General features: G+C 30.8%; 2 protein-coding genes across 3 annotated transcripts in view; one reads left to right on the forward strand and one right to left on the reverse strand.

The window, feature by feature from the left end:
* LOC136980177 (uncharacterized) overlaps positions 1-26,746 on the reverse strand; it is a 56,969-nt gene that overhangs the window by 1,669 nt on the left and 28,554 nt on the right. For both annotated transcript variants that reach the window (XM_067276231.1, XM_067276230.1), the window contains exons 4-6: positions 25,608-25,774; positions 25,314-25,524; positions 23,411-23,554 (exon numbers count right to left, since the gene is read on the reverse strand). In XM_067276231.1, the coding sequence (XP_067132332.1) occupies positions 23,411-23,554; positions 25,314-25,524; positions 25,608-25,774 (522 nt within the window). The remainder of the gene's footprint in view (positions 1-23,410; positions 23,555-25,313; positions 25,525-25,607; positions 25,775-26,746) is intronic.
* Positions 29-9,865, forward strand: LOC136980190 (uncharacterized). The gene is made up of 4 exons (XM_067276252.1): positions 29-163; positions 1,106-1,291; positions 9,259-9,471; positions 9,648-9,865. Exons 1-4 carry the CDS (start codon positions 62-64, stop codon positions 9,834-9,836), a joined length of 690 nt encoding a protein of 229 aa, XP_067132353.1. The 5' UTR covers positions 29-61; the 3' UTR covers positions 9,837-9,865.

Genomic DNA, 26,746 nt, shown 5'->3' on the forward strand with positions numbered 1-26,746 from the left:
TAGCATCACTGCTACGCAGATAGATAATTTGAAGTATCTTTCCAACCAACATTCAACTAAAATGGCAAAAATAATTGTCACTGTCATAGCATGTATCTTGTCATTTCCTGAATTAAAAATTTCAGCTTATAATCAAGAATCATATATTATTTATAATAATGGAGTAAGTATTTTAATAGTAAAATATTCTGGATAATTCATTAATATTTAAATCTGTTATTATAATTGTTATTTTTATATACATTTTTAAAAAGAATATTTAAATTAAATTCATTATTATACATATGTGGCTGTGATTATGGAAAGTGGCCTAAGTCATTTTTATTTGGAGATAAATTTTTTTAATTTTTACAAATTCAAAGGTCAAAATATATATATATATTATCGTAAAATAGAAAACACAAATATACTTCACTGGCACACACATGCACACATATATAAGATTTTGTATAAAAAATATTAACAAAATGCTTATTAACTCAAGAAAATTTAAGAGCTTATTTAAAATTATGTTTTATAAAAATTAAAATTAACAAAATTACAAATATAAGCATACAATTATTATTTATGGTGAATTGCCTTTTGTCTTTATGTTACAATATAAAACTATGAGCACTAAGTTTTGCCTCTATGGAGGACTTATTACTATTGATGTTGTCAGAGTAATCACACAGAAGTAGGTAGACACAGGTTTGTTATGACAACAGTATGCATTTTGGACAGGTTGTCTATCCCTCTTCATCTGTATTTGTTACAATTTGGTGGGTTTACAGGCATCTACAAAAATACAAGTTGTTTTTCATTATAATCACAAACCCAAATGTTTGTAATGAAAAACCACTTGTGTTTTTATGGATGCTTGTAAACTCACCAAATTGTAACAAATACGGCTGAAGACGGACAGACAACCTGTCAAAACGCATGCTGTTGCCATAACAAAACTGTGTCCACCTACTTATGTGTGATTACTCCACAATGTCAATAGTGTGTGATAAGTCCTCCATAGAGCCAAACCTTAGTGTTCATAGTTCCATATTATTATTATTTATAATTCAATCATTCTAATAATTACTTTTAATTCATTATTAATTTCAAATTTGTACAGGTGACTTCAGAGAAAAATTTACCATTATGTGAAAAACAAACTACTGCATGCAACATTGTCTATAATAGATTTTGGTTGTCAACAATGGTAGTAAAACTCTGCAAGTGTTTAGATCTTTCGGAATGTCCTTCTAATTGGGATGATGATCAATATACAATGCACTTTAATAACAGAGCACAACTGAAGGTATGTTAGCTTAATATATTAATTGTTTTTTATATCAAAATCACAGTTTTGATTTATACAGGAAATCCTCATTAATTCAAACTCAGATAGTTTGAAATTTTGTTAGTTCTGTGACTGAGACAAAAGTACAGTTACAAAATCCTGTTAGTTTGTCACTGTACTTTTGTTCCAACCGCAGATGTAGAGATTTGTATGTTAAGGAATTCAGTTAGTTCAAAATACAATTCTAGTTTAAAGCAAAAATTCTGCTGAACTGTGATGTGGCTACGTTAACTTGTTCATTTAAATCGAATGCCTCAATACTATAAGAGAACATGCACCAACAACAAGCAGCATTTAAATATTCATAGGACTCTAGGATACTACTTTTGTGCAACTTAGTACTTTTTTGGCCACTTTATAAAAATAATTTTGGCTACATTTTGAGGAATTTTCTTTACTTTTTATAAAACCTATCTGGTGACCTGTGAGGTTCTCACTGGACACATGCTGTTTACCTGCAATTTATTTATATTATTACTATTAATTATTAATTAATGAAATTAGCATTCTGTATAAGTAGCCATATTCCATTTGCTTAATAAATTACATCAGCTACATGGCATTGGCATATTGTACATAAGTATGCAAATCTTGGATAATTCAAATATGTAAATATTTCCTCCCCTGAATTTCAAACCATTTCCTGTACCATTAAAATATCTAGATATAAAAATGTAACTTAATCAGCAAAAAATTAAAATTTTTTAAAGTTGAAAGAATTTGTATTTGTTATTGAAATTTATTTATTTACAACTGACTATGCCACTTAGGCAATAATTGCCACTCTCATTATAGCAAAGTATCAATTAATTACCAATAAAAATAACAAAAAATAAAATAAATCAATATTTGAAATTTGAATAATTACGGTGCATTCATTTTGATTTGCTAATTTGAAGGAAAAATAATTAACTGACAAGGGGTGAATGAAAGAAAGAGTGTGATAAGAAATAGCAACCCTATACAGGAGATGGGATAAACTAAAAGTGAAGAAGAGTACATATTACATTTATTATTTATATATATAAATTTTTTTACCACCCTTCTCATCCTGTAATCACTAAGAAGGAACTTTTTTCCATACTCATCATGGGTTTTTGATCCAGTGGCACACCCAAGGGTCCCTGGCCCCTCCAATGAAAAGGAAAAAACACAGTAGAAAATTTTCCAAAAATCTTTTCTTAATTAAAATTTATTATTATTTTTTTTAATATTCTGTGGTGTCTTCTATTTCTTATACTACTTATGAATTAGTGGTCACATAAAGGAATCTTATTAAATTTGCATTAAAAATTTTTTATCTGTCCAACTCAGCTCCCCCAAGAGTGCACCACTGATTTGACCAGACCCATAATGGAGGCAGTTGGGTAATGAGAGATAGAGTCCAACATATCTGGGACAGACTATTCACAAAAAAATTCCTGGAAAGTTTTTCACATGAATTTTGATCCTGGGTCCCTAGAGTGGTAAGGCTGCTTTAAAAGCCTTAAATATCCAGATGATGGATGACATATACTTTACTTTATACTTTAAATGAAGCCATAATTATAAAAAAATCATAATGGATAAAGAAATATTTAAAACAGATTGAAAATTATTTATAGCTAAAAAAATTAACCATAACATTGCCAATTATCTCTAAATTTACCTGGTGTAGAAATAATTTTCTACATAATGAAATTTTATGAAATTTGAATAAAAATAGGATACTAAGAAAAAGACAATTATTACAGATTATTCTATAGTTATCCATACTGATATCTAAAATTTTTGTTATTTTAAAAATAAATCATGCAGAAGTTTTCAAACATTTGCATACATAAATTATACAAATTTTTAAATATATCTAAGGATAAGAATCTCTTTAGGTTCATACTTAAAATTTTATTCGTTTACAGATTAATTTTACTTTAAAGTAAATATCAAATAAGCATTTTTATTTTAATACTTAGTCTTCAGTTTAATATAAAAATAAAAATAATTTTAACAATTATGTTTTGATATAATTACTACATGATTAAGATTTAGGGAGATACTTCATCAAAATAATTAAAAACTCAAATTACTGACTTTTCTTAAAAATTAATTATTACTTAGCTACAAATAAAAACTTAAATAACTAAAAATCTGCAAGTTTTGTTTTTCAAATCTTAAGTGTTTGATAACTGCCAATTAATGCTGTTAACTCATTCAAAGAGTTCTTGATTATATATAGACAATCAAGCTCAAATTACACTATTAAATGATAATGCTGGATTAACTTTCGGGCTAGAAATTCTTCATTACTAATAAAAAAATACGTTAACTGAACTTTATTTACACATTTTTTTCAAATCTTTGAAGAATACACACTTTAAATTATTGGATAAAGTAATCATACAATATTTTAGATTTAAATAATGAAGACAAAAAGAGTTCAATATAATAATTATTATGTTCTAATTTTTAAGTTTTAAATATTCTTTCTAATCAAATTTTCTTCTAAACATAGTTATTTCTCATTATCTATTTAATAAAAAGTTTTGTTAAATGCTGTCGCCATAACAAACCTGTGTCCACCTACTTATGTGTGATTACTCCACAATGTCAATAGTGTGTGATAATAAATAAAAACTTAAATAACTACAAATAAAAACTTAAATAACTAAAAATCTGCAAGTTTTGTTTTTCAAATCTTAAGTGTTTGATAACTGCCAATTAATGCTGTTAACTCATTCAAAGACTTCTTGATTATATATAGACAATCAAGCTCAAATTACACTATTAAATGGTAATGCTGGATTAACTTTCGGGCTAGAAATTCTTCATTACTAAATAAAAAGTTTTGTTAAATGTAGCATCATAATGTAAAGTAGAAAACACAAAACATGGAAATAAGTTTACCTACTTCACAACAAAACAAAAATTTCATTTTTTAGTCAGTTGCTGTTTGCTTTCATAGTATTTTCAAAAAGTTTATATATTTAAATTGATGATGACTATAACAACACCATTAGCATATTATTGTATATTATTATTACTGATGCAAGTCAATAACAGTAAATAGCAAAAACTGAAAAATATCTTATTTTAAACATTTTTCACAGTTCAGATAATTTATATAATACTAGCTGACCCGGCCACGCGTTGTTGTGGCTTAAAATGTATCTATTATAAATGTATAACACTTCCCCCGTGGGGGGAATTTCAAAAAATCCCTTCTTAGTGTACATTCTCTTGACGTACCCTATTAAAACGCAATCAAAAACGCATCTAAAATAGTATAATAAAAGCCGAGTTCTTCACAGTAAGCCTTAATCCCGTCACTTTTCCCGCTGGGGAATATCGAAAAATCCCTTTCTAGTGTATATTCTGTTGACGTAACCTATTAAAACGCAATTAAAAACGCAAAAAACCGCATGTAAAATAGTATAATAGAAGCCGAGTTCTTCACGGTAAGCCTTAATCCCGTCCATCTCCCCCCACTGGGGGAATTTCGACATGTATATTATATAAAAACACGTGCGTATTCGAATGCAACGTTGTGTCAAAATTTCAAAGGAATCGGTAGGAACAAACGAACGTTATATTTTATTTATATAGATAGATAGAAAATGATCTGCTTCAGTCCATTCTCACAGAAAAGCAAACTTAGGTCGTCGGAAGTTAGCGCCATCTGTTGGACATAAAAGCCTTAATCCATATATAAATATATTTTTGAAAGGGGGGAAATGGTGTAGGGGTATGAAAAATAGATAGTAGCCGATTCTCAGACCTACTGAATATGCATATAAAATTTGGTAAAAATCGGTAAAGCCGTTTCGGAGCAGTAAGGTAACTAACATTGTGACACGAGAATTTTATATATAAGATAAACACAATCATTGGCAAAAAAAGTTATACATCAAGAAAATGTGTAAATGTCATTTGATTCAAACACTATTTTTTTCTTGGTAGTGTTTGAATCAAATGATAGTTGATTAGTCCAAACATAATGACAATGGTAATAAGCATTGACAATATTACAACAAAGAAACAATTTCCTATAGAACCACAGTACAATCAAGGTGTACTGTACAGTTTTGGCACCCAAGACAAATTTTATACCTGGTGCCCCTGATTCAATGTTAGTTACAAAAAATTCTACAGGCTGATTTTGGTATCTGGGGCATGTGCCTACCTTGGCCTCCCTTAGTTTAGCTACTGAGTACAATTTAAAGAAACCTTTAGGGTCTTGCTGAATCTTCTCTTATCTGGATATCATGTGGCAATATGATTGAATATGAAGTCATATAGGCACTAAGTTATATGTTATCCTGCAACAGATTTTTCCCACAGATGCTGCAATTGCCACTGTAGATCCTTCATACTTGTAAATGGCATGGCATTACTTGGCTTGTAATCAGATCACAGCTGTAATTACCATATATTCCGGCATATAAGACACCTTTTTAACCCAGGAAAATCTTCTCAAAAGTCGGGGGTCATCTTATATGCTGGGTGTCGTCTTATAGGATGAGTATATCCTAAACTCCATATTTTAACTGTAAAAGTTGGGGTCGTCTTACACGCCGGAATATACGGTATTTGCATACCGTATATTCTGCATGCCAATTTTTGCAGTAGTCAGACAATTTTATCTGTAAACCAGTGGTGTGCCATCCATGAAAGCTGTGGAAGCACTACTTCCACAGCTTCCTTGTATTTTCTAAAATGTTTTCACACAATATGTTACATAACATATTGTGTGATTATTTTCATATTTTAACATTCAAATGATGTTAAAATTAATTAAAATTACTATTTTATTATAATCTTATTACAAATTTCTATACTACATTTGAAAAAAAAAAATAAGATTGCTATTGTATATTCGAATATAAATTTGTATATGCATATTCCAAATGGAAGTGATGTATTGTCGAATACAGGATAGCTTCCACAGCCAAAATATTTGAATTGTGTAAAGCAGCCAGATTATATGCATTCACGCATGAGCTTTAAAGAGCACCAACCTGACGCGGTTTAGCTCATGGATGCTACACACCAAAATATCATATAACACTTCCGATGATTCTATCCAGGGTTGACACAGCTTCCCTATCATCAAATGTCGCCACACAACAGTGGTATAAACTGTTTTGTTAAATAGTATACCAATGTGTCTGAAGAAGAAAATCTTTACAGCTGTATTCTGCCTGTTCTGACATATGGTTCTGAGACTTGAGCTATGATAAGATTGCAAGAGAATAGATTGAGGTTAGTACAGAGAAAAATGGAAAGAATTATGTTAGGGATAACAGTAAGAGATAGGATGAAACTTGAAGTAAGAAAACAAACTAGATTAAAGATATAATACAATAGATCAGAGGGGAAAAAAAAAAAACTGGTTAGCTGCACATGTGGGAAGAATTACAGATGATCAATGGGCAAAGAAAATAACAGAACGGACCTCAAGATCAAGAAAAAGGATGATGTCTACAGGATGACAAAAATGAAATGGAAAGACAAAATTCAGAAGAGCCCAGGGGTGAACTGAATGCAGATATTTAATATTAATGTCAAATGATTGCTAGATTATATCAGACTACATTAATGTTATTATTAATAATTAAAAGTTAAGTAATTTGGTTTGAAGGTAGGTGATATAAGAATAAAGTAATTTAAATGATGATGATTGCTAGATTATAGTCTAATATAGTCAGATTAAGCAATGTTTATATTCGTATATATGAAGTGTGCAATGCCATAATGTTGTAAATGCCATTTTTCTCTAAATACTTTTTATTGAAGAATTGAATTCTAAGTGCAATGTTTGGTGCCTAAAACATTATGGCTTATATTTATATCATTTTGATATTCCAGAATTTGTAGCCTAGTGAGCTATTTACCATTTTATTACAAAATTAAAATGAATTCATTCACTAGAAAAAGTGTTTTTTTCATCTCTCCTGAAAAGTTTATTTTTTGGCATTTACAATGTTATGGCATTGCACACTTCTTATATATCATGCTGGGGTAAAGCAATAGCCAAATAAGAGAAATCCCCAGTCAATAATGTGAGTAACCAGTATGGTTATATCTAAATTAATAGTTCTGGAAGTGAAAATCAGACAAAGGTCTGGATAGCCTAACTGGCAACATGACCACATTATAAGCAAGAGTGGCAGGTTTGAATCCCACAGGTTAATTCTTTTCTTCCAAAACCTTCTAAATTAATTATTAAATATTAATTTAATTATAATTATTATACTTATCAAAAGAAGTCAAGAGAGAGAAAAAAATTTATCAAATTACTTAGCATTTACTTGATTAAATCATATAATTATCCAACAAAAACTTAGTCACTAAAGTTCACTTTATATACTAAGTGAACTTAGTCACTAAAGTTCACTTTATATTATTAGCAATATAAACTTTGATAAAACTGATACAGGAATTTAAAAAGATGGCAAGGGCTCTTAAATGATTTTCCCCAGCATTCAAACAAGAGATTAAGGGAACCTGGAAAAAAGCCCAATAATTTTCTATTACAATTTCTAAAAGATAAAAAAAAGCAAGTCTTATTTTTGGAAGTATAGGCAAATTTTAAAAAAAATGTAAATGCCAATAACAGGTAAAATTTTCATTAAGTCTAACATGCTCAAGATATGATTCCTTATCCCCTCTATTTGTTTATAATTATAACATATTTATAGTATCCAAATATAATAGCATCAATGCCCCATATATAGAAATATTCCTGCCAAATTTCAAAATTTTTGGTCTATAGGGTCCTGGAATATAAAGCAAACTACAGGCCAAAACACACACACAGATACACCCACCCAATAAACAGAATTTTGTCCTTTTTTTCAATGTTTTTGGACTCGGGCCCTTAAAGCATTAAGAAATGCAAAATACTCAGGGGGATCAAAATTTTGTGGATTATAATACTTTTCCTGTTACTTTAACAACAGGAAAGTAAAAATAAAGACATTTTTGATAATTAAAACATTTTGCTATTCCATTTTTAATATTGGTTTTATTTGAATAATAGCCATAGCTACTGTTTTAAACTTCACATTTTCTCCACAGTTGCTATTTGAGCATACAGCAGAGCGACATTTATCCAAAAGCCGATCAACCGAAATGTCGGTTAACCGAAAGCTTTCCAGTCGGATTGTGTCGTGCTGAATCAATCGTTTTTGATACTAGATTAACTTCTAAAGTATAATTTTTTTGTTTTTATATTTTTAAACATATTTATTTTATTTGTACAAAATAAAGAAATAATTTTTAACAATGCAATAGCCATGATTATTATTTTAAAAAATTTACATTAGGCTTAACATCGACGAAAATTCAACATGTAGCGACATGCAATTGAGAAAAATTTCAACATGGGATAGGTTAATATATTTTTTCGTACATAATTGGTTATCCGAAAAACCCCAGTCCCCAATTGATTCGGACAAACGACGCTCTACTGTAGTTATTATATCTTTTGTACATGCTTGTTTGATATTTGTTATTAATAAAGAATTTAAAACATTTATTTATGAAAGCTTGATTTTAAAAACAAACTATACTTGAAATGGTAGCTAGTATCTTTCTTTATAATGAAAGTTACTTTCTATATATCAATAATAAGAAAACAGTTAAAAGCTACACCTACTGTATATTGTACATTTTATGCATATTTTCTATTAAAGTTTGTTAAATAAATATGGTACCTATCTACCATAATTTACAGTATTTATTCATTTTACATTTTTCCTTAAGTTTTCAGAAATCCTTGAACAGTTGAGGGCTGTTATTATTCAAATAAAACTGGCGTTTTCTTTTTAATTTTGTCATCTTACATATTAATTTATTGTAAACAAAATATTAAGCTAAAAGTAAGCATAAAAATGTATTAATATAAAAGACAATATTTTAATAAAATGGTTTTGTCTTTCACTTAGTTTTGCATCAAAATAAAAGATCTTCACAAGTGCAATAATACGGAAGTTGCTATAAAAGTTCACAACAAGAAAAGTAATTTACCAGTAGTCTCACTTACAGCAAGTGTTTTTTGCTACTGTTCACAAATGCACTTTTATAAGTTATCATATCTTGATGAATCAGAAAACGAACTTGATACTTTAACTCAAATACAACATTACCAGTGTTTGAAGGTAAGTTTCTTTTTTATTTTCTTGTTTTGATGCAATTTAAAGTTTCTATCTATTTATTTGTTAACTCTTAATGAATAACAAAAACAACAATAATAATAATATGGTTCCAATTATTCGGTTAAATTTGATCAATGTAAAATTTATAAGATATTACTTATAATTTTTATGTCTTTCAGAAGAAAAACTGCTTTCCTCAAGAATTTTGTGGTCATATAACAGTAGATAAATATGAAATTTATAAAGTTTGTAGATGTCCAAAAGATCATATATGTGTAATGGAAAATTTACAAACAATACAAGTTACAGAACCTTTATATGATGGATTAGCTTATGAAGGTTATTGTAGTTTTCTTACTGATGATTAATAAACATTTAATGTGTATACATTTATAAATTGGTAATTTATTTATTTAACAATATTCAAACATTAAAATACTTAGCAAGTCAGTTTGTGAATCGGTGAAATTTGACGTTGCGACATTCTTGATCTTGTATTTTCGTCCATATACCAAGTCTAATATACAAGAATACAAGAATGCAGAGAATGCAAATACTGGTCACGTGATCTTCAAACACTTAGTGGTCAAAAATTTAAACAAAGCTAGACTGCCCTCCATTGGGTAAAAGTTAAGATGTGTGCAACTTGAACGAATATAGGCTTATTTGATTGGTTCTGCAAAGTCATAGCCTTATTGACAGGTAGGCAGGTTTGAAGGGCTGCCAGATAGACATATAGATGCATAATTTCTAAATTCTAGATAAAAATGACAAGCTTAAGTGTACAGAAGTTTTTTACTCCCAGAGCAATTGTGAGCAAATTTTCGACAAATTTCACTTTTCTGAAAAAATAGCTAAAATTGCAAAAATTAACATTAACATGAGAATTTAGCCAAAAATTTTTCAAAATTTAGTGCAAAATGGGTGTGAAAGAAAACATTTTTCAGTATTAAACCAATAAAAATATCTGGCTGTCCTGAGTCTTATTTATATATAAGTATCAGTGCTATATTTCTTAACAGTTGTAATATCTGCAATATATTTCAACTTTAATGTTGTACAAAGTACACAATAAATGTGTTTTTCAAAACCGACCATGGTTACTCATGAATTACTTAAATTAACTCACATTTACTAACCTAATGAGTCGCTGACACAAAATTTTTAGGCTACCATAATCTCTGTATACAATTATACATAATTAATTTATATTAATGTGTTCATTTTATATTATTCAATATACATATTTTTATTTTTATTTATATTTTATCCTTTTAATTTTTGTGCATTTATTTTTTCTTATTTGTAATTTAAATTAATTTTGTTATATCCCAAAACAGTTTTACCAATATTCCAATCTTTGTTCTATTCATTAAGTTGTATAATTCAGGACATTCCAATTTTCAACACGAGTGTTGAGTGTTGCAACCAAAATTTGACATCAACAACAACGTTCCAACTTCGAGTACAAAGTGCTTAGTTCCCACAGTTCCATTCTCAGGAAGATGGATTTCATTCAAATGTCACACCAATTACCCATAAGTCATTGGAAAGCAGAGGTCAACATATCTGTTGAGTGCTGAGTGTGTTGAATCAGTGCTGACAACAGCGCCACTTCAATGTCAAAAAAGGAATGATTTTTTAATGAACGTTGAGATCAGTGCATAGTCAGTGTTGAAAATTGGAATGTCCCGATTGATTCAAGTTCAAATCTAAGCATTCTATTACATATTATACATAATATATTCTGAAGAAGGTTGTTTAGGTAGCTGAAAATGTTAAATTAAATAATTTTTTTTCTGCTAAAGGTTTGAGATTAATTTAAATTATAAGTTACATTTTAATATATTTCTTATTAGCAACATTTCAATGTTTTTTCTCCAAATAGATTTATAAAATTAATAAGTAGCACATGAAATAATCTTATTAAATAACTGAATCAATTGTGAAATAAACTGTTTACTATCAAAATCATGTTACTTTTTAAACAGAGGAAATACAAATTCTCTCAAATACACAAAATCCTATGGTATCTAATAATCATAGATTGGAAATAAGATCACAATGAATCAGTGTTAAATGGAGGCTTATTTTTTCTCTAAGATGTGATTGAAAGTACAGATCTTGTTTTATGTGGAGTTGATATACACAGATGGCAAATGTTTAGGTTAACCCTTAAATGCACAAGGCTAATTCTGATTATTAATGCATCCTCAGATTATTTTTAGTATAAAATTCATTGTGGAACAAATATAATGGTATACTAAATATAAGAAATTTTCTACAGCTTATCCTTAAAAAAATTTTCAATATGAAATAAAAAATAAAAGGTTCTAATGTGGACACAAAAATAGTTCTGTCTATAGTATGTGAGTTGTATAAAAATAAAACTAAAATTGAAACAAACTAAAAAGTACATAACAAACTGAAATTATAACATTCTTATGGTTCTAGTTTTGATGGCATGTTGGCACCAAATACATTAAAATTTGTTTGTTAAGTTAATTGTAAATGGTTGCATAAGTGTCTAGGCAATCATCTAGAACTACTTGAGGTGAACAAATTTATACAGAATTTCATTGTATGCAGTGCCAACTGACACACATCTGTCTAAAACAAGACCATACTGTTACAATTCTCCAACTGAATTTTCTATTTTAACTATTAAATATATCTCATCTAATCATCCTTAATTTAATTTTTATGTTAAAGTTATATAAAAACGTTTGAATAAAACCTAAAATAAAATAGTATAATAGCCTTTTTCTTTTTTAAACAATACATAAAATTATTAAAAATTTATCAAATAATAACTTTGCTAAAAAATTTTTTGAGTTATAATTAAATTATTTAATTAGTATTAGAGGAGACACAACCGATTATTCAAACATTTCAGATAAACGTTCATTCAGACTTTATACATCTACAAAATTAAAATCAAATTCATAAAAAAAATGTATTATACTTTTAACATATTTCTAAAGAAATGTTAAGTTGTTTAAGATATTAATCTAATAAAAATGAATAAAGTTCTTAAAATATTTGTCTTAAAATGTTCACAACCATCTTTGATCATTTTAGACTCTTCCTCTTACTGCAGTTAAGTTCCAAATTGTTTAATTTATATCTATACAGTAGAATCCTGTACAATATGGGAGATACATTCCATGTTATAGGAAATTGCTTTATTGAGACATGTATTATAAGATGATTTTATGCAAGTTTAAACCTAGGTCTAGGCCTAGAAGTTTAAGAAAAAACATATACCAAAGGATGAAAAAATTAGAATTTTGTATGAGTACTAGTCACAATTTTTTTGTCATGTTATAGAAATTTGCATTACAGGGGAGCATGTTACAGTAGACCCCCCCTATAACACAGTAGTATTTAAGTGACTCGTATAACACAGTGTTATACAAGTCACTTAAATACATGAGCCAATCACAGCCTGGAACGTGTGCAGTTTAGAGGCTATGGCTGTTTGAAAAGTTTTCTTCCATAAAATTAATCGGTTCTAGACTAATTTGACTCAACATTTCCAAATCACGTATAATTTTTTTGGGAATAAGCCATATAAATTATGCTATAAACAAAAAATTGTAGGATTACTTATCGAGTACGCACTGTTTGATGACGCCATTGCTTAAGCTTGTTTTCGTCGCAGAGCAGCTCATCAAATGGCAAATGTGTTTTTCCTGATCAGCAAATTTTTCGCAGAAAAATAACTTAACCTTGAAGACATCATTAATAAAAATATAACTTTTATACGCCGTTGAATAATAAATGTTTTTTAGTAGGTCCAGTGCTCGTTTAAACTCAACAGTTTGTACAATATCTGCTATTGGTCGAGATTTGACCAATCCTATCACGACATGAGTCGGCGATGACGTTTTACTGCGTTATACGAATACGATCGCAATTTTTTCGCCATGTTATACGAATCCGTGTCATATGAACCTGTGTTACAGGTGTGTCTACTGTATACAGAAGTTCAAAGAAATTAATTCTTTCAAGATTTAGTTTATAAATATTGTCATACCTGTGGTCTCAAAATTTGGAAAGCAATCCCAGAAAAATAATTCACATGAAAGAACATTCAGAACAACTATTTTTTTCACAATTTTTGATTTTTGATGGCATTTCTGTTAAGAATAAAATGTTGAATTTTAAGTAACAGATTTCAAATTAAAATATGAGAAATAGCACAAAAGGTTGGCTTTTTGTTTTACAGGCAAATAAAATCATATGTGTACATTTAGAAATTGTATTTTATATAATTTTTTTTACAAATTTTTAAATTCATTTCTCATTTATACCTTTTAAATCATTATCTACCTTATAATCACTGATGAATTTACTGGTAACTTATTTATAAACTTCTAAAGTACTTTGTATTAAATCTTATTGTTAATAATAATCATCATTTGATTCTTTTCTTCCATCTTGGATTCTTTCTGCTGTAAGTACTAGAGGACCTTTCAATCATGTCAATTGAAGACTCTGTCAAACATAATTTATCAACGTAACATATTTTACTATGATTTATGATGGACTTTTAAATAACTTTGCATTAACAATGTTGAATGGCTTTACAAAGTTATCCACAGCTTTCTCAGCAAAAGGACTAAAATACATCAATCATCATATCACCCAACATTTGCTGAGCAAAAATTTATTTATTACTAACGTTTTCGACCTCTTTTAGTTTTAGTAGGTTTTACAAAGATGATAATGTTAATAATTTTTATTCACAGAAATTCTAATTCTACTAATATGAATGCCTACACAATAAGCTGTTAGCAAAATTATCAGCATGTTACTGCATTATAGTGTTGCAATATGATCAAAACATGAAAAATTATAAGATTATGTTCAAAATAAAGAAAACAGGCATATCAGAAATGACTAATCATACTTTCCCCAGTTATTTGTTCTACATAAAGATAATATATATGTTATGGACAAAATGATTAATACGGTCATTATTCATAATGACTGACAAAATCGGGCATTGTAATAAGTTTCAATAATTTATCAAATTGACTGGTCATTATGAATACTGCTATCAATCAGTCAATTTGATAAATTAATCAATATTTATCACACTGAGTGCCCTTTTTGGTCATTATGAATAATGTCCGATTAATCACTTTGTCCATAACATATATACTATTTACAGTATGTTATAATAAGTTTCCACTTCACGCCAACATTTACTATAATTATAACACTTACGTGTTGTGGTGTTACAGGAGCAGAGTCTTGGAGAATGAACTCGTCCGGCTTTAGAGAATGAACTCGCCCACTAGCACTTTCAGTAGTGTAAAACTACCATCTTCAGGCAGTCTATCGAATACAATATTTTAAGCTTTTTGAACGGTATTCTGACGGTTTCGCAAAGATCGGTTTTTGAATATTTCAAACGATGTTTCCGACGATCCAACAGATTTTCTGCTTTCGAATACTTTTAAAAATTTTTCTACATCATAGCACATGCATGGGAAAATAATTTTAAATTAAGCTTGTCATAGTGAAATAAGGCTGTAAAAGAGCGTAGTACAAGCATGAAATATAAACTATGGTGAAACCAAGTATTCGAGTAGCAAAAACTTTAACATCGTGGGTTGAGCTGTTTGAAAGCTGTTACCCAAATCTGTGGGAGCTCAAGAGTTGGGGAGTTACACGGTGTAGTAGCAGAAATGTAGAGAGTCTCCCAAATGAATAGTTCTTTTTGCTCGTTGCATCATTTCAGTAGTTTCGTTTCGCTACAGAGAGGCTGGTAATTGTGGTCGAGCACTTTCTTTGCTAACTCTGTAATCTGCCTCATATTTTTGATGTCACCTTGATTGTTCAAGGATACATGAACCTAATCTTCTGGCTGTGGCCCCTACATAACTGGTTTCTTCACCCGATGGTGTATGTTTTAGCAGGATTTGGTAAACACTGGATTTTTCGTCCCACTGGTACTTATCCCTATCATTACATAGTAGTCTTCTTAGATTTGGTTGCGGTGTGATTGGTAGAATGTAACCGCTACTTCTAAATAAATGTGCAATTTTTAAGGAAATAGGATTTAAGTAGGGTATTGGAGGATGCGCTATTCTTAAGTTTTCTTTATTAGAAAGAAAAGATTGCAGGAATAATTTATTTTTAACTCGGTTTTGAAGAAATAAGAATTTAGAGCATGAATACCCAGCTTCTAACATAGCAGTATAAATGATAGATAACTCATCATCTACTAGTACCTGAGTAGAGGGAAGAAAGTATGCCCTCCATATTAGAGATGATATAGCAGAGTTTTTGTAATGTGATGGCTGGTATGCGGAGGCAGGGATGATTTGCAGTACTTTATTATCTCTATGACAGACGGTGAATATAAGTTCCAGAGACGTGCGTATGCGTAGATCAAGGAAAGAGATGCTATTGTTTTCTTGCTCTTCAACAGTAAAATTAATTGAAGGATAAATGGAGGCTAATGTTTGAATAAATTGATGTAAGTCCTCATTGGAGCCATCCCATGCAATTAACACATCATCGACGTAACGTAGATACATGAGAAAATACAGGATAGTTAAGGGGGCATTGAAAACATGATGTTCTATATTCCTCATAATTAGTTCAGCTAAAATGGCTGATAATGGGATCCCATTGGAACACCTTGTGTTTGTTTGTATACCTTCCCATTAATTACCATCTTCAGGTGGTCTATTGACCGCCTGAAGACAGTAGTTTTACACTACTGAAAGTGCTAGCGGACGAGTTCATTCTCTAAAGCCGGACGAGTTCATTCTCCAAGACTCTGCTCCTGTAATGCCACAACACATAAGTGTTATAATTACAGTATATTCCTTATCTTTTATTTATTTATTTATTTATCTTTATAGACACACATATTCATATATGTCTATAAACATAAATATTAAGCTATTACTGCATACAGTGCATTTGATAAGTAAGTCTATTTGATAACTTCAGAATCAGAACATCCTTGGTTTTGAGACTATGAACTGTTTTGCATAATGACAGATTTTAATATCTGAAGCTATTTCCCAATATACATTTCTTAAAAAATCTGTAAATATTTAACACTGATTTATTTTACTGTTACTAATTTTACCAATTACTGTCTTTGATTTTTTATACAAACACACGATAAACAACCTTCAAAGTCTGGTAACAAAAATTTTTTAATAAAAAAACTTTTGACAAACGTTTTCGACCTTGACCAAGGTCTGCCTCAGGTCTTTATATTAACAAAATTCCAAATTAGAATGCGCAGAACAAACTTTTAAAAATATTATTTTTAAAAATTGGAACAAAAACAATGCTATATAACAGGGGTGGGCAAGCAAGAGTTCAGTGGGAGCCGAAATGTAGGTTTTGCAAAATGCATAGGAGCCGCAATTCTGTACTGTCGTGACGGATAGTATGGTAAGGCGCGCGATTTTATTATATAATATTAATATAATATAAAACAAATATTGAATTTTTAAAATAAACATATTTTCACAAAATTATAAAAATAATAATAAAAAACAGAAATTAGCACTTTCAGCAAGAGCCGCACGTAACTCAAAAAGAGCCGCATGCGGCTCTCGGAGCCGCATTTGCCCATGTCTGCTATATAACAACAAAAATTAAACTGCAGTAAATATAAAATTTAACATATATAAAATTTTAAGATATAACTTAATACCAATTAATAAAAATTAATTTATGTCAGCCCTCGCCAGTTTTTATAAAAATATTGCCATGCATACGAAACTGTTTTTTCATTCTTAAAGTTAATACATTTGCCAGTCAGGCCGGCGCATATTTCCAAAATTTCTAGAGTCCTAATAAGATCTGAAATGACTGCCATATTAACATGGCATTTTAGGGATCAGCTCAGAAGTCAGGCTCAGTGGCATAAGTGGACAGGGCAGTTATATGTCTTTTGTTCAAAATGTCATAATTATGTTCTTGCACCCTTTTTTGTATTGAGCATTTAGTGGACCCAATGTATACTAAATCCCTTTGGAATATGTTGTCCCTCACAGTAACACTGTACACCCCTGGGGCTCTGCATTCATCGACCTTGTCCTTCCTGTTGCCTAATAACATATATTGTGGGCCCTCTTGTATGCAAGCTAGATATCTGTATTGTCAGCAATTTCTTTATATATGTTGTGTAACTGCTGGTTATACTCTATCACCATGTACCTGAAGTTAGGGTTTCATACTTGACTTCTGTTGGAAATCTCTTGGTTGGAGATGCTGCACATGGCTTATTGGTTAGAGTAGGCATGGGATAAATTATATATTAGATCCCTTCTATACCCACACCTTATAGTTATGTCCTTAAGATGTTTTAGCTCTATTAATTAAAGTGTCTTCCCAATTAGTATTGTGAGAAGCCAGGGGCAAAAGGGGTTTCCTATTTACCACTTATTTGGCAACAGTTCAGTAAAAACTGCTCACTTTGTCAAAGGATGGTTAAAAAAGATATTTATTAAATATAGAAGATGGGAATCGTGAGATTCTGTCTCTTGTCAGGACTGACACCAGTTAGGATAGGATTAACACGTCCTAACTCACAACATTAAATTTTAAAATGAATCTGAGAAGGAGGCTTTAAATTCAAGTGGGGATTCGTCGATACATTATGGTTACCTTATCAACAAATAAGGTAACCATAACGTATCAATGGAATGAATAACCAAGTTAAAAACGAACAATGAAATGAAATAATGAAATAAAAAGAAATTACAAATAAAAACAACTAATTATAATATCTATAAGACAAGAGAGAGCATTTACACAAATTGATGAAATACCTCTAAAATATATTCTTTCTTTCATTTCATAAAGATGAAAGTTGAGACATACAAAGTTAACCAGGCACCAATACAATAATTGATTACTTTCCAATATATATGGAAGAATCTGTAATGATCCTCTATAGTATTTTGAGGGCTCTGTTGACTAAATATGGTGACTCTAATATAGAGAGGTCTACAGGTCCTAGTGGTTTCTTCTGTATCAAAGAGTCCATGCCAAAAGAAGCGCGAAAAAGTTTAAATACTAAAATTTTTCTCCAATGAAAAGCTGAACTTTTGTCATCTGACCAAAATGAGATTAGGCTGAAATTTAGTCATAAGATATGATAAATTTTTCTAAATGAAGTAAACTGGTGAAAAAGGAAATGGTAATTTCCTTGTTTTCCCTTAATTTCTCTCAAAATTTAGAAAAATGTACAATTTAGTGACAAAATATTACATTGAATTTAATAAATTATAAAAATAAATCCTAAATTCAGATTCTCACATTATGGTGTGTATAGGCCTGTCTTGTTAGTGCACAGGAGGCTGCCACTTTATACAAAAAAGCATCAGCCCAGTTTGCCAGAATAAATAACAGTAAGTAGCAGGGTTTGTAATAAATACCTATTTCTATGCAACCCTTGTTGAAATGAATGTTAATATCTAAAAAATGAGGGATAGTACTACTTATCTGATCTAATTTAAGGGTTAGACCATACAAGTTATTGTTCATGCATTGTACATTGGGTCCACTAAAACACTCAATACAAAAAAAGGTGCAAGAACATCATTACGACATTTTAAACAAAAGTCATACAACCGACTTGTGAGCCAATCTCCAAAACGCCATGTTAATATGGCAATCATTTCAGACAGATCATATTAAGGCCCTGGAAGGCTTGGAAATATATAAAGCCGGCCTGACTGGCAAATGTATTAACTTTAAGGATAGAAAAACAGTTTCATGTGCATGGCAATACTTTTATGAAAAACTGGGAAGGCCCAACATAATACCAATTAATAAAAATTAATTTAAGTTATATCTTAAAATTTTGTGTTAAATTTTATATTTACCACAGTTTAATTTTTGTTGTTATACAGCATTATGTTTTTGTTCAAATTTAAAAAAATATTATTTTGAAAAATTTGTTCTGCGCATTCCAATTTGGAATTTCATTAATTTAAAGACCTGAGGCAGACCTTGACCTTGACCAAGGTCTGCCTCAGGTCTTTAAAAGAGTATAAACCATCATGTGGTTTATCTCCTTTAAGTTAATATGGCAGAAACATTAGAATCTAATGATTGATAAAGTTTTATTAGATAGTTGTAGCTATTTGTACAGACAGAGACAAATCTATTCATAAAAGATGAAAAGGACTGGACAAAAAATGTATTCAGCATCAAGAGAAGTAAAGAATATGAATACTTTAGTGGAAGAATTTTTGTCATATTTTTCATTGTGATGGTTTTAAAAAAAGCATAATTTATATCAAAAATATTTTCATTTAAGCATTATTTTTATAATTTCTAGACTTTATACTTAATTAAAGCTTTTTAGGCTTAAATATGGAAATACAGTAGAGTCTCTGTAATCCAACATATATTAGACCAGCAGGTGTTGTATTACTGGATTTTGTACACATGTGATGTATAGTAAAAAAACTGCACTTGATTTACACATTAGTTTAGCATATTAATCACGAATGTGACTGCTTTGCTGACTGCACACATAACAAAAAAAATCTATAATTTCAAATATTGATACTTATAAATAATGAACTTTATAAATTTAAACATAAAGTAATCCAAACCTCAATAAAAAATTAAAAAAAATGTTTTTTTTTTTTGCATTTGAATTTACAAGAATTTAGATGTTTGACAATTAAAATTTGCTGAAACAGCCACTTTTCAACAATTAATCTGTGAACAGGATAAAACTTTTACATCCAAATATAATAATTTAAATTGATGATCATAAAAATAACTGTATATAATTTACAAAGCATAAAAGCAATAATCTCTGTGTAGAAAACTTTATCTGGCCTAGTCAATCAATTTTAAAAAACTTTCTCAGCAACATTTAAAATTTTGGTGATGCCATCTGTTATGGTATTTTCTTAAAAAACCTTTTTATATTTTTAATTATTGATATTATAAAATGGCAAAAAGCTTAATTGTGTGGATAGGGATGAGTTTATAAAAAATTTAAATGCTAATAACGAGTAAATTGTCATTAAGTTTGACCTTACTTGAGATATGACACACAACCTCCTTTATCTCCGCCGATAAATCTTTAACCACCAAAATTTTATAGCATCATCAATTCCCTAATATGCAAACCCCCTCCAAAATTTCAGAAATTATTACCAAAAAGTTCAGGAGTTTTTAAGCTACAAAGAGGGTGAACAAAATTGTGCCCTACATACACATACATACAAACAAACAAACACAAACATCCATACATACAGGAAAAAAACACCCTGAATTTTTTTTATATTTCTCAATGTTTTGAGGTCCTAAGTCAAAAATGTAAAAATCTGGGAGGTCATTTTTTGACTGATCACCATATTTTCTCTCTATTATATACACTGGGAGAAAATAAAATCCCAACACCAAGAAAGAGTTGTGCTAGATAAACAAAATTTGTTAGGCGTGTTTTCATATCTGAAAGATGACGTCTATTCAAATTTCGTGCTAGATGAAGAAGAGTGGTGCAAGTAGCACCACTATGAACATGTAAATCACGTTTGCTGTAAATACACAATGTAAACTTGTTAAGCATTATTTATCATCTGGATTGAACGTTGTGAGTTAAGATTTGAGTCAAGAATCCTTTAAGGAGACAAAGAAGGCAGTATCAGCAGCTTACTGAGTTTGAACAAGGCTGTGTAATAGGGCTACAAGAAAGTGGATTTTCTTTCTGTGCTATTGCAGAAAGACTTGGCAGGGATGTATCCACTGTGCATGATTGCTGGCAGCTGTGGTCACAGGAAGGTGCTGTCTCAAGAAGACCTGGGTCTGGCCGAACACGAGCCACTACTAAGAAAGAAGACCACTGTATTCGCTGCATGGCTGTGGTGATCATACTGTATCTGCAGCAGAAATTAGAGCTTCTGTTGGCACCAGAGTGACCCAGCAAACTGTAACAAATCGATTACTTGAGGGACAGCTCCAAGCCAGACACCCTGTGGCATTCATTCCACTAACTCCAAATCACTACCATCTGTGACTTCGGTGGTGTCAAGCAAGAGCTCATTGGAGGGTGGAGTGGAGATCTGTTGTGTTCTTAGATGAGAGCAGTTTCTGTCTCGGTGCCAGTGATGAAGGATACCAGGTGAACACTTGGAACCAAGCTGTCTGCGGCGTAGACACACTGGACCTACACCAGGAGTTATCATTTGGGGAGTGATTTCCCATGACAGCAGGAGCACTCTCGTCATTATCCCAAGCACCTTGACAGAAAATTTTTACGTCAGACTGGTGATTGGACTAGTTGTACTGCCATTCATGAGCAATATTCAAGGTGGTGTTTTCCAACAGGATAATGCTTGCCCTCATACCGCTGCTGTCATCCAACATGCTCTACAGAGTGTCAACATGTTGACTTGGCCTGCGAGATTACCAGATCTTTCTCCCAGCATGTATGTATGGGGCATTATCGGACAACAAACTCAGAGTCACAACCAGCATTAACTGTTGCTGATTTGACTGACCAAGTGTAACAAGCGTGGAACTCCATCCCACAAAATGACATATGGCACCTGTACAACACAATGAATGCACGTTTGCATGCTTGCATTCAAAATTGTGGCGACTACAGCAATTATTAATGTACCACCATTTCACATTTGAAATGGGTCTTCTCTCACATACTTTAGCCTGTGACCTTAAAAATTCAATCAAATAAATATGTTACCTAGACAAATGCTTTGCCTGAATTTCATTCCGTCTAAATTAATTTTTTCTTGGTGTTGGGATTTTATTTTCTGCCAGTGTATAACAGTGCCAGGAAAGTAAAAATTAATATTAATCATTTAACTTAAATCAAAAAGTATTATTTATATTAAAACTAAAATTTATCAGAAATATACAATTATCATAAATTTAAAAACTTATTAAATATATTTGTCAGCACAATAATTGTTCTAACCTTCCTATCAAATTTTAAAATATCATTTAAATAATGATATAAAATGACATTCTGTAACTAAATTATTACTTTAAAAAAGCTTTCATGTAAATACAAATCACTAAAATCAATAGTAAATTCAGTTTAACAAAAATTCATATTAACAATGGTCAAGGTTAAGGTTGTATATTTTAGGGAGTTAAGGCTTAATAAGTGATTAAAATCTCTAAATTATAATATTTTGAATTAATTTATTAAATAAAATCAAATAAAATTAAATTTATTTACAAAAACAATTTAATGCTCTAAATGATTTTCAAATCAAACAAAATGAGGAAACAGTATGTGCAATTGAAGTGTGGAGCAGCATATCAGAGTGGATAAATAAAAGTAAGCCATGACTTTTTCTGTTGAAGATTGTTTGCACAAAAAAAGTAAAGAAAGGAACCAAATTTGGCACAAATTATCCAAACCTGTCATCACTATGCAGCTCCTGATATGCAAACTAGCACATGTTTAGATGTAAATGCAACCATTTAAAGGGGTGGATATCCTTAAACTTTAACCCTATTTTATAAGTACAGTAGAGGGATCTGCTAAAACCAAACATTTGAATTGCTCTACAAATGGAAGACAAACCCATCTTTGAGATAAGTTTGTTCTCCAATTATAAATCCAGATGTAAGGAAATCTATTCTACTCAAAATAAAATATTCTACAGTACTATGTTTTATTGTTTACATCAAAAAGTGTAAAAACAGCAACCATTATTGGAAATAGGATTATTTCTTGGGGCTGCAAAAGTAATTTACGGTTTGGTTTAACAAATTCTGATAAAATTTCTGTTTACTTTATTGCATGAAAATTAATGTTGTGGCAATGGCATTTTGCCAGGAAAACAGAAACATTTGCTTTAATTGTGTTCATTTTAAAGTCAACTGTATAAATTTGTTTTGTTTTCCATAATACACATTTAAGTTATTTAGTAATTAATTATATTAAACAACTTACTGAAAGAGACTGTTTTGCTAAAGCATGCATTCTGGGAATAGCTTCCTCCATTAATTGAGTTGGCCATAAAACTTCAGAAACTAATCCACATCTTAATGCTTGTTGAGCTGTTAACTTTCTTCCTCTTAATAACAAATCAGTTGCCTAAAAATTAATTTAAAAATTTCTGAAATTTTTATGAACAAATTGATTAGCAGCCTTCATCACAGGAGTTAAAAACTTTATTACATTTTCTCTTGTTATTGGAATAATTGTTTTTCATTGCAGAAATTATACAATGTACTTATATTTACCTTTTAAACATTTCCAATGCAGATTCATTACAATTTAAAACCTTTTTTTAACTGTAAAAACTTTATATTCATAATACAGGGTGACAATAATTAACCCGTACAAAGTTTGTAGCAATGCTGCACCTGAACTTTTTTACTGTCACCAATTTACATACTATTGTTTAATTCTCCATGATTTCCTGCCCGTGTAGATGTACTTTTGATGTAATAAGGGTTAGTTCTTTATTTTTTTAATGGTGTCGAACAAATGTTGTGCAATTTTGGAGCTATTCCGGCAAGGAAAGCATCAATGTGAAATTGTTCGTCTGCTCGGTGTTCCAAAAATGACAGTCTCAGATGCAGTTCGGCGATTCAAGGAGCTTGGCCACAATGGTGACCGTCCCGGACGTGGAAGAAAGCGCACTGTCAACACGTCTAGGAACCGCAAGATCATCACAAAGCGAGTTGACTGACATGCAAAGGTCTCCATGAGAAAAATTGCTCGTGAAATCAGAATCAATCGCAAATCTGTGCGGTTAATGGCGAAAAAGGAACTCGTACTCAAGCCCTACAAGTTCCAAAAGGTTCAGCTCCTCACCAATGAAAACAAGTGCGTGAGACTCCAAAGATCCCGTTAACTCAAGCGTCGGGCCGCAGGTCGACAATGGGAGTGCATTCTCTTCACAGACGAGAAGCTTTTCTCCGTACAACCATCAAAACGACAGGAACTGGTCCGCGGGGGCTCCTGGAAGCTCAGCCGTCATCGAACATCACAAAATCCAATGTCAGTCATGGTTTGGGGCGGAATTTGTGCGAGCGGCAAGACACCCCTTGTTTTCGTCGATCAAGGGGCCAAAATCAATCAAGATGTGTACCACCATGACATTCTCGAGGCTGTGGTACTTCTGTGGGCTCAGCAGCATTTTGTCAGTGTGAAAATGGACGTTTCAGCAGGACTCGGCACCGACACACAGAGCGAAGAAGACTCAGGAGTGTGCAAAGCTCATTTTCCCGATTTCATCTCGTCTGCGGAATGGCCACCGTACTCGCCGAATCTGAACCCAATGGACTACAGTGTGTGGTCCATTTTGGAGGCCAGGGCCTGTTCTAAGCGCCATGAAAGTTTGGAGTCACTGAAGCAATCCTTGCGCTGGGAGTGAGACAAACTGTCTCCATAAGAGTGCGGCCCATCGCTGAGAATTTCAAAACGCGTTTGGGGCTCTGCATCAAAGCAAAAGGAGTCCACTTTGAAACTGGCTGAATATCTGATTAATACGTAAAGTATTGTCACTGTTATATGCTGTTGTTTTGCTAATTTTCATTTCTTTAATAAATTTACGATACAAAAAACTTGTACGGGTTAATTATTGTCACCCTGTATTTGAATATAAATTCCTAATCATAACATGCATGTATTCTGAAAACATTAAACTGGTTTAATAAAGTTTTTAATACCTGTCAATGAAGTCTGATAATTTAAACTAATTCATGAGTTGTTTTTCTAAATAATTTTTATAATTTACACTTATTATAAAAAAATTTTTAAAATTTTTGTAAAAATGAATTCAAGATTGTCATTTTTATTCAGAGTAGTTCAATTAACAAAGTATTTTTTATAAGAAAAAATTTACCATTGTGGCTCCAATAACTTGCGGTAGTGTTAATGTTGCTGCTCCTTCAGCAATGTATCCTAATTTGGCATAAGGCATGAAAAATGTTGCTTTGTCACTAGCTAAAACCACATCACAAAATGTTAAGAGTGTTACACCTAATCCAACAGCTCCACCATTCACTGCAGCAACTAATGGTTTAGGAAATACTCCCATAGTTTGTATCAAATCTCTAAAAAAATTAAATAAAATTATGTTGTTATATACATATATAACATTTATTTAAAATATGCAATTGTAATAGTTATTCCTTACTTAACAGCATTTGCTACTTCTTCAGCTACTTGCTTTTTTCCAGATCCCAGTAGTGGAACTAGATCAATTCCTGAACAAAAAATGCTGCCACTGCTGTTAAATAATACAGCTCTACATCCAGTATCTTTACAGGCTGACAGCAAAGCTTCTTTCATTTCTTTCATACCCTAAAAATTTATTTTCAAAATATTAAGCATAAATTAATACTGATTATATATAGATTACTTACATATTAATACAATTATCTGATTTCAGTAGAAAGATTATTAAAATTTTTTAAACATTTGCAACAAATCTATTTTAGAAAATAATGCACAAAACACAAAAAAATAGATTAAATAGCATTTTTAATATTACCAATTTTTACATAAAATTTAAACCTATCCTTTAAAGTTTTATAATGTTATAAGATAGAAAATAAAGGCCAATAGATACAAAAAACAAAATTAGGATGACAATAAATATTCATAATTGATTAAAATAATTATTGATGTTTTCTATTGTCTAATTTTTCAGTTTTTGTTCAAGTTTATGATCTTAATGTATATTCTCTCAGGATATTACAGTTCTACCAAATCAAAATCACAAAAAAATCTTTTAGGTCTGCCTTTTATCAGAACAAAATTATCTTTCAACAAGACACTCATGTTTTATTCATTTTATGATCAAACTTCTATTCATGCAAGCATATTTTTTACTCTAAGTTTGAGGCTACTCCTACGACTTCTACAACTATTACTACTAATTCTGATAAGTAAACTGATGACAATAATGTGCATAAAGAAAAATGGGATCTCTTTAGTCACCCCAAACACATGTGACAATCCTCCTTTCACTTACAGTGAAATTTCCAAAGCCTTTAAAAAGATAAAAATAAAGAACGGCTCTGGAAAGGATGCAATAACAAGCAAAATAACAAAGGAAACTTCCAACATTCTTTGCAGTACTATGTAATCAATACCTTCAGATTGAGTACTTCTTGATGGCAGTCTGCACTATATCTACAATTGCCCCATTACTGAGCATGAAAGGACACAACTCGAAATCTTCATCAGAAGCAATAACAAGTTTTGGCCATGTAATTGCAAGGAGCTTACTCACGACAACACCTACAATTTATTCCTCAAATTAGTGGACAA

This window comes from Centruroides vittatus, unplaced genomic scaffold (genome assembly GCF_030686945.1).
Source record: "Centruroides vittatus isolate TY-2023 unplaced genomic scaffold, ASM3068694v2 contig_680, whole genome shotgun sequence".
Classification (NCBI taxonomy): domain Eukaryota; kingdom Metazoa; phylum Arthropoda; class Arachnida; order Scorpiones; family Buthidae; genus Centruroides; species Centruroides vittatus.

Coding starts and splice junctions, on each gene's coding strand:
- LOC136980190 (XM_067276252.1), top strand. CDS start 62: ATGGCAAAAATAATTGTCACTGTCATAGCATGTATCTTGTCATTTCCT. Junction 164..1,105: donor ATATTATTTATAATAATGGA/GTAAGTATTTTA, acceptor AAATTTGTACAG/GTGACTTCAGAGAAAAATTT. Junction 9,472..9,647: donor AACATTACCAGTGTTTGAAG/GTAAGTTTCTTT, acceptor TATGTCTTTCAG/AAGAAAAACTGCTTTCCTCA.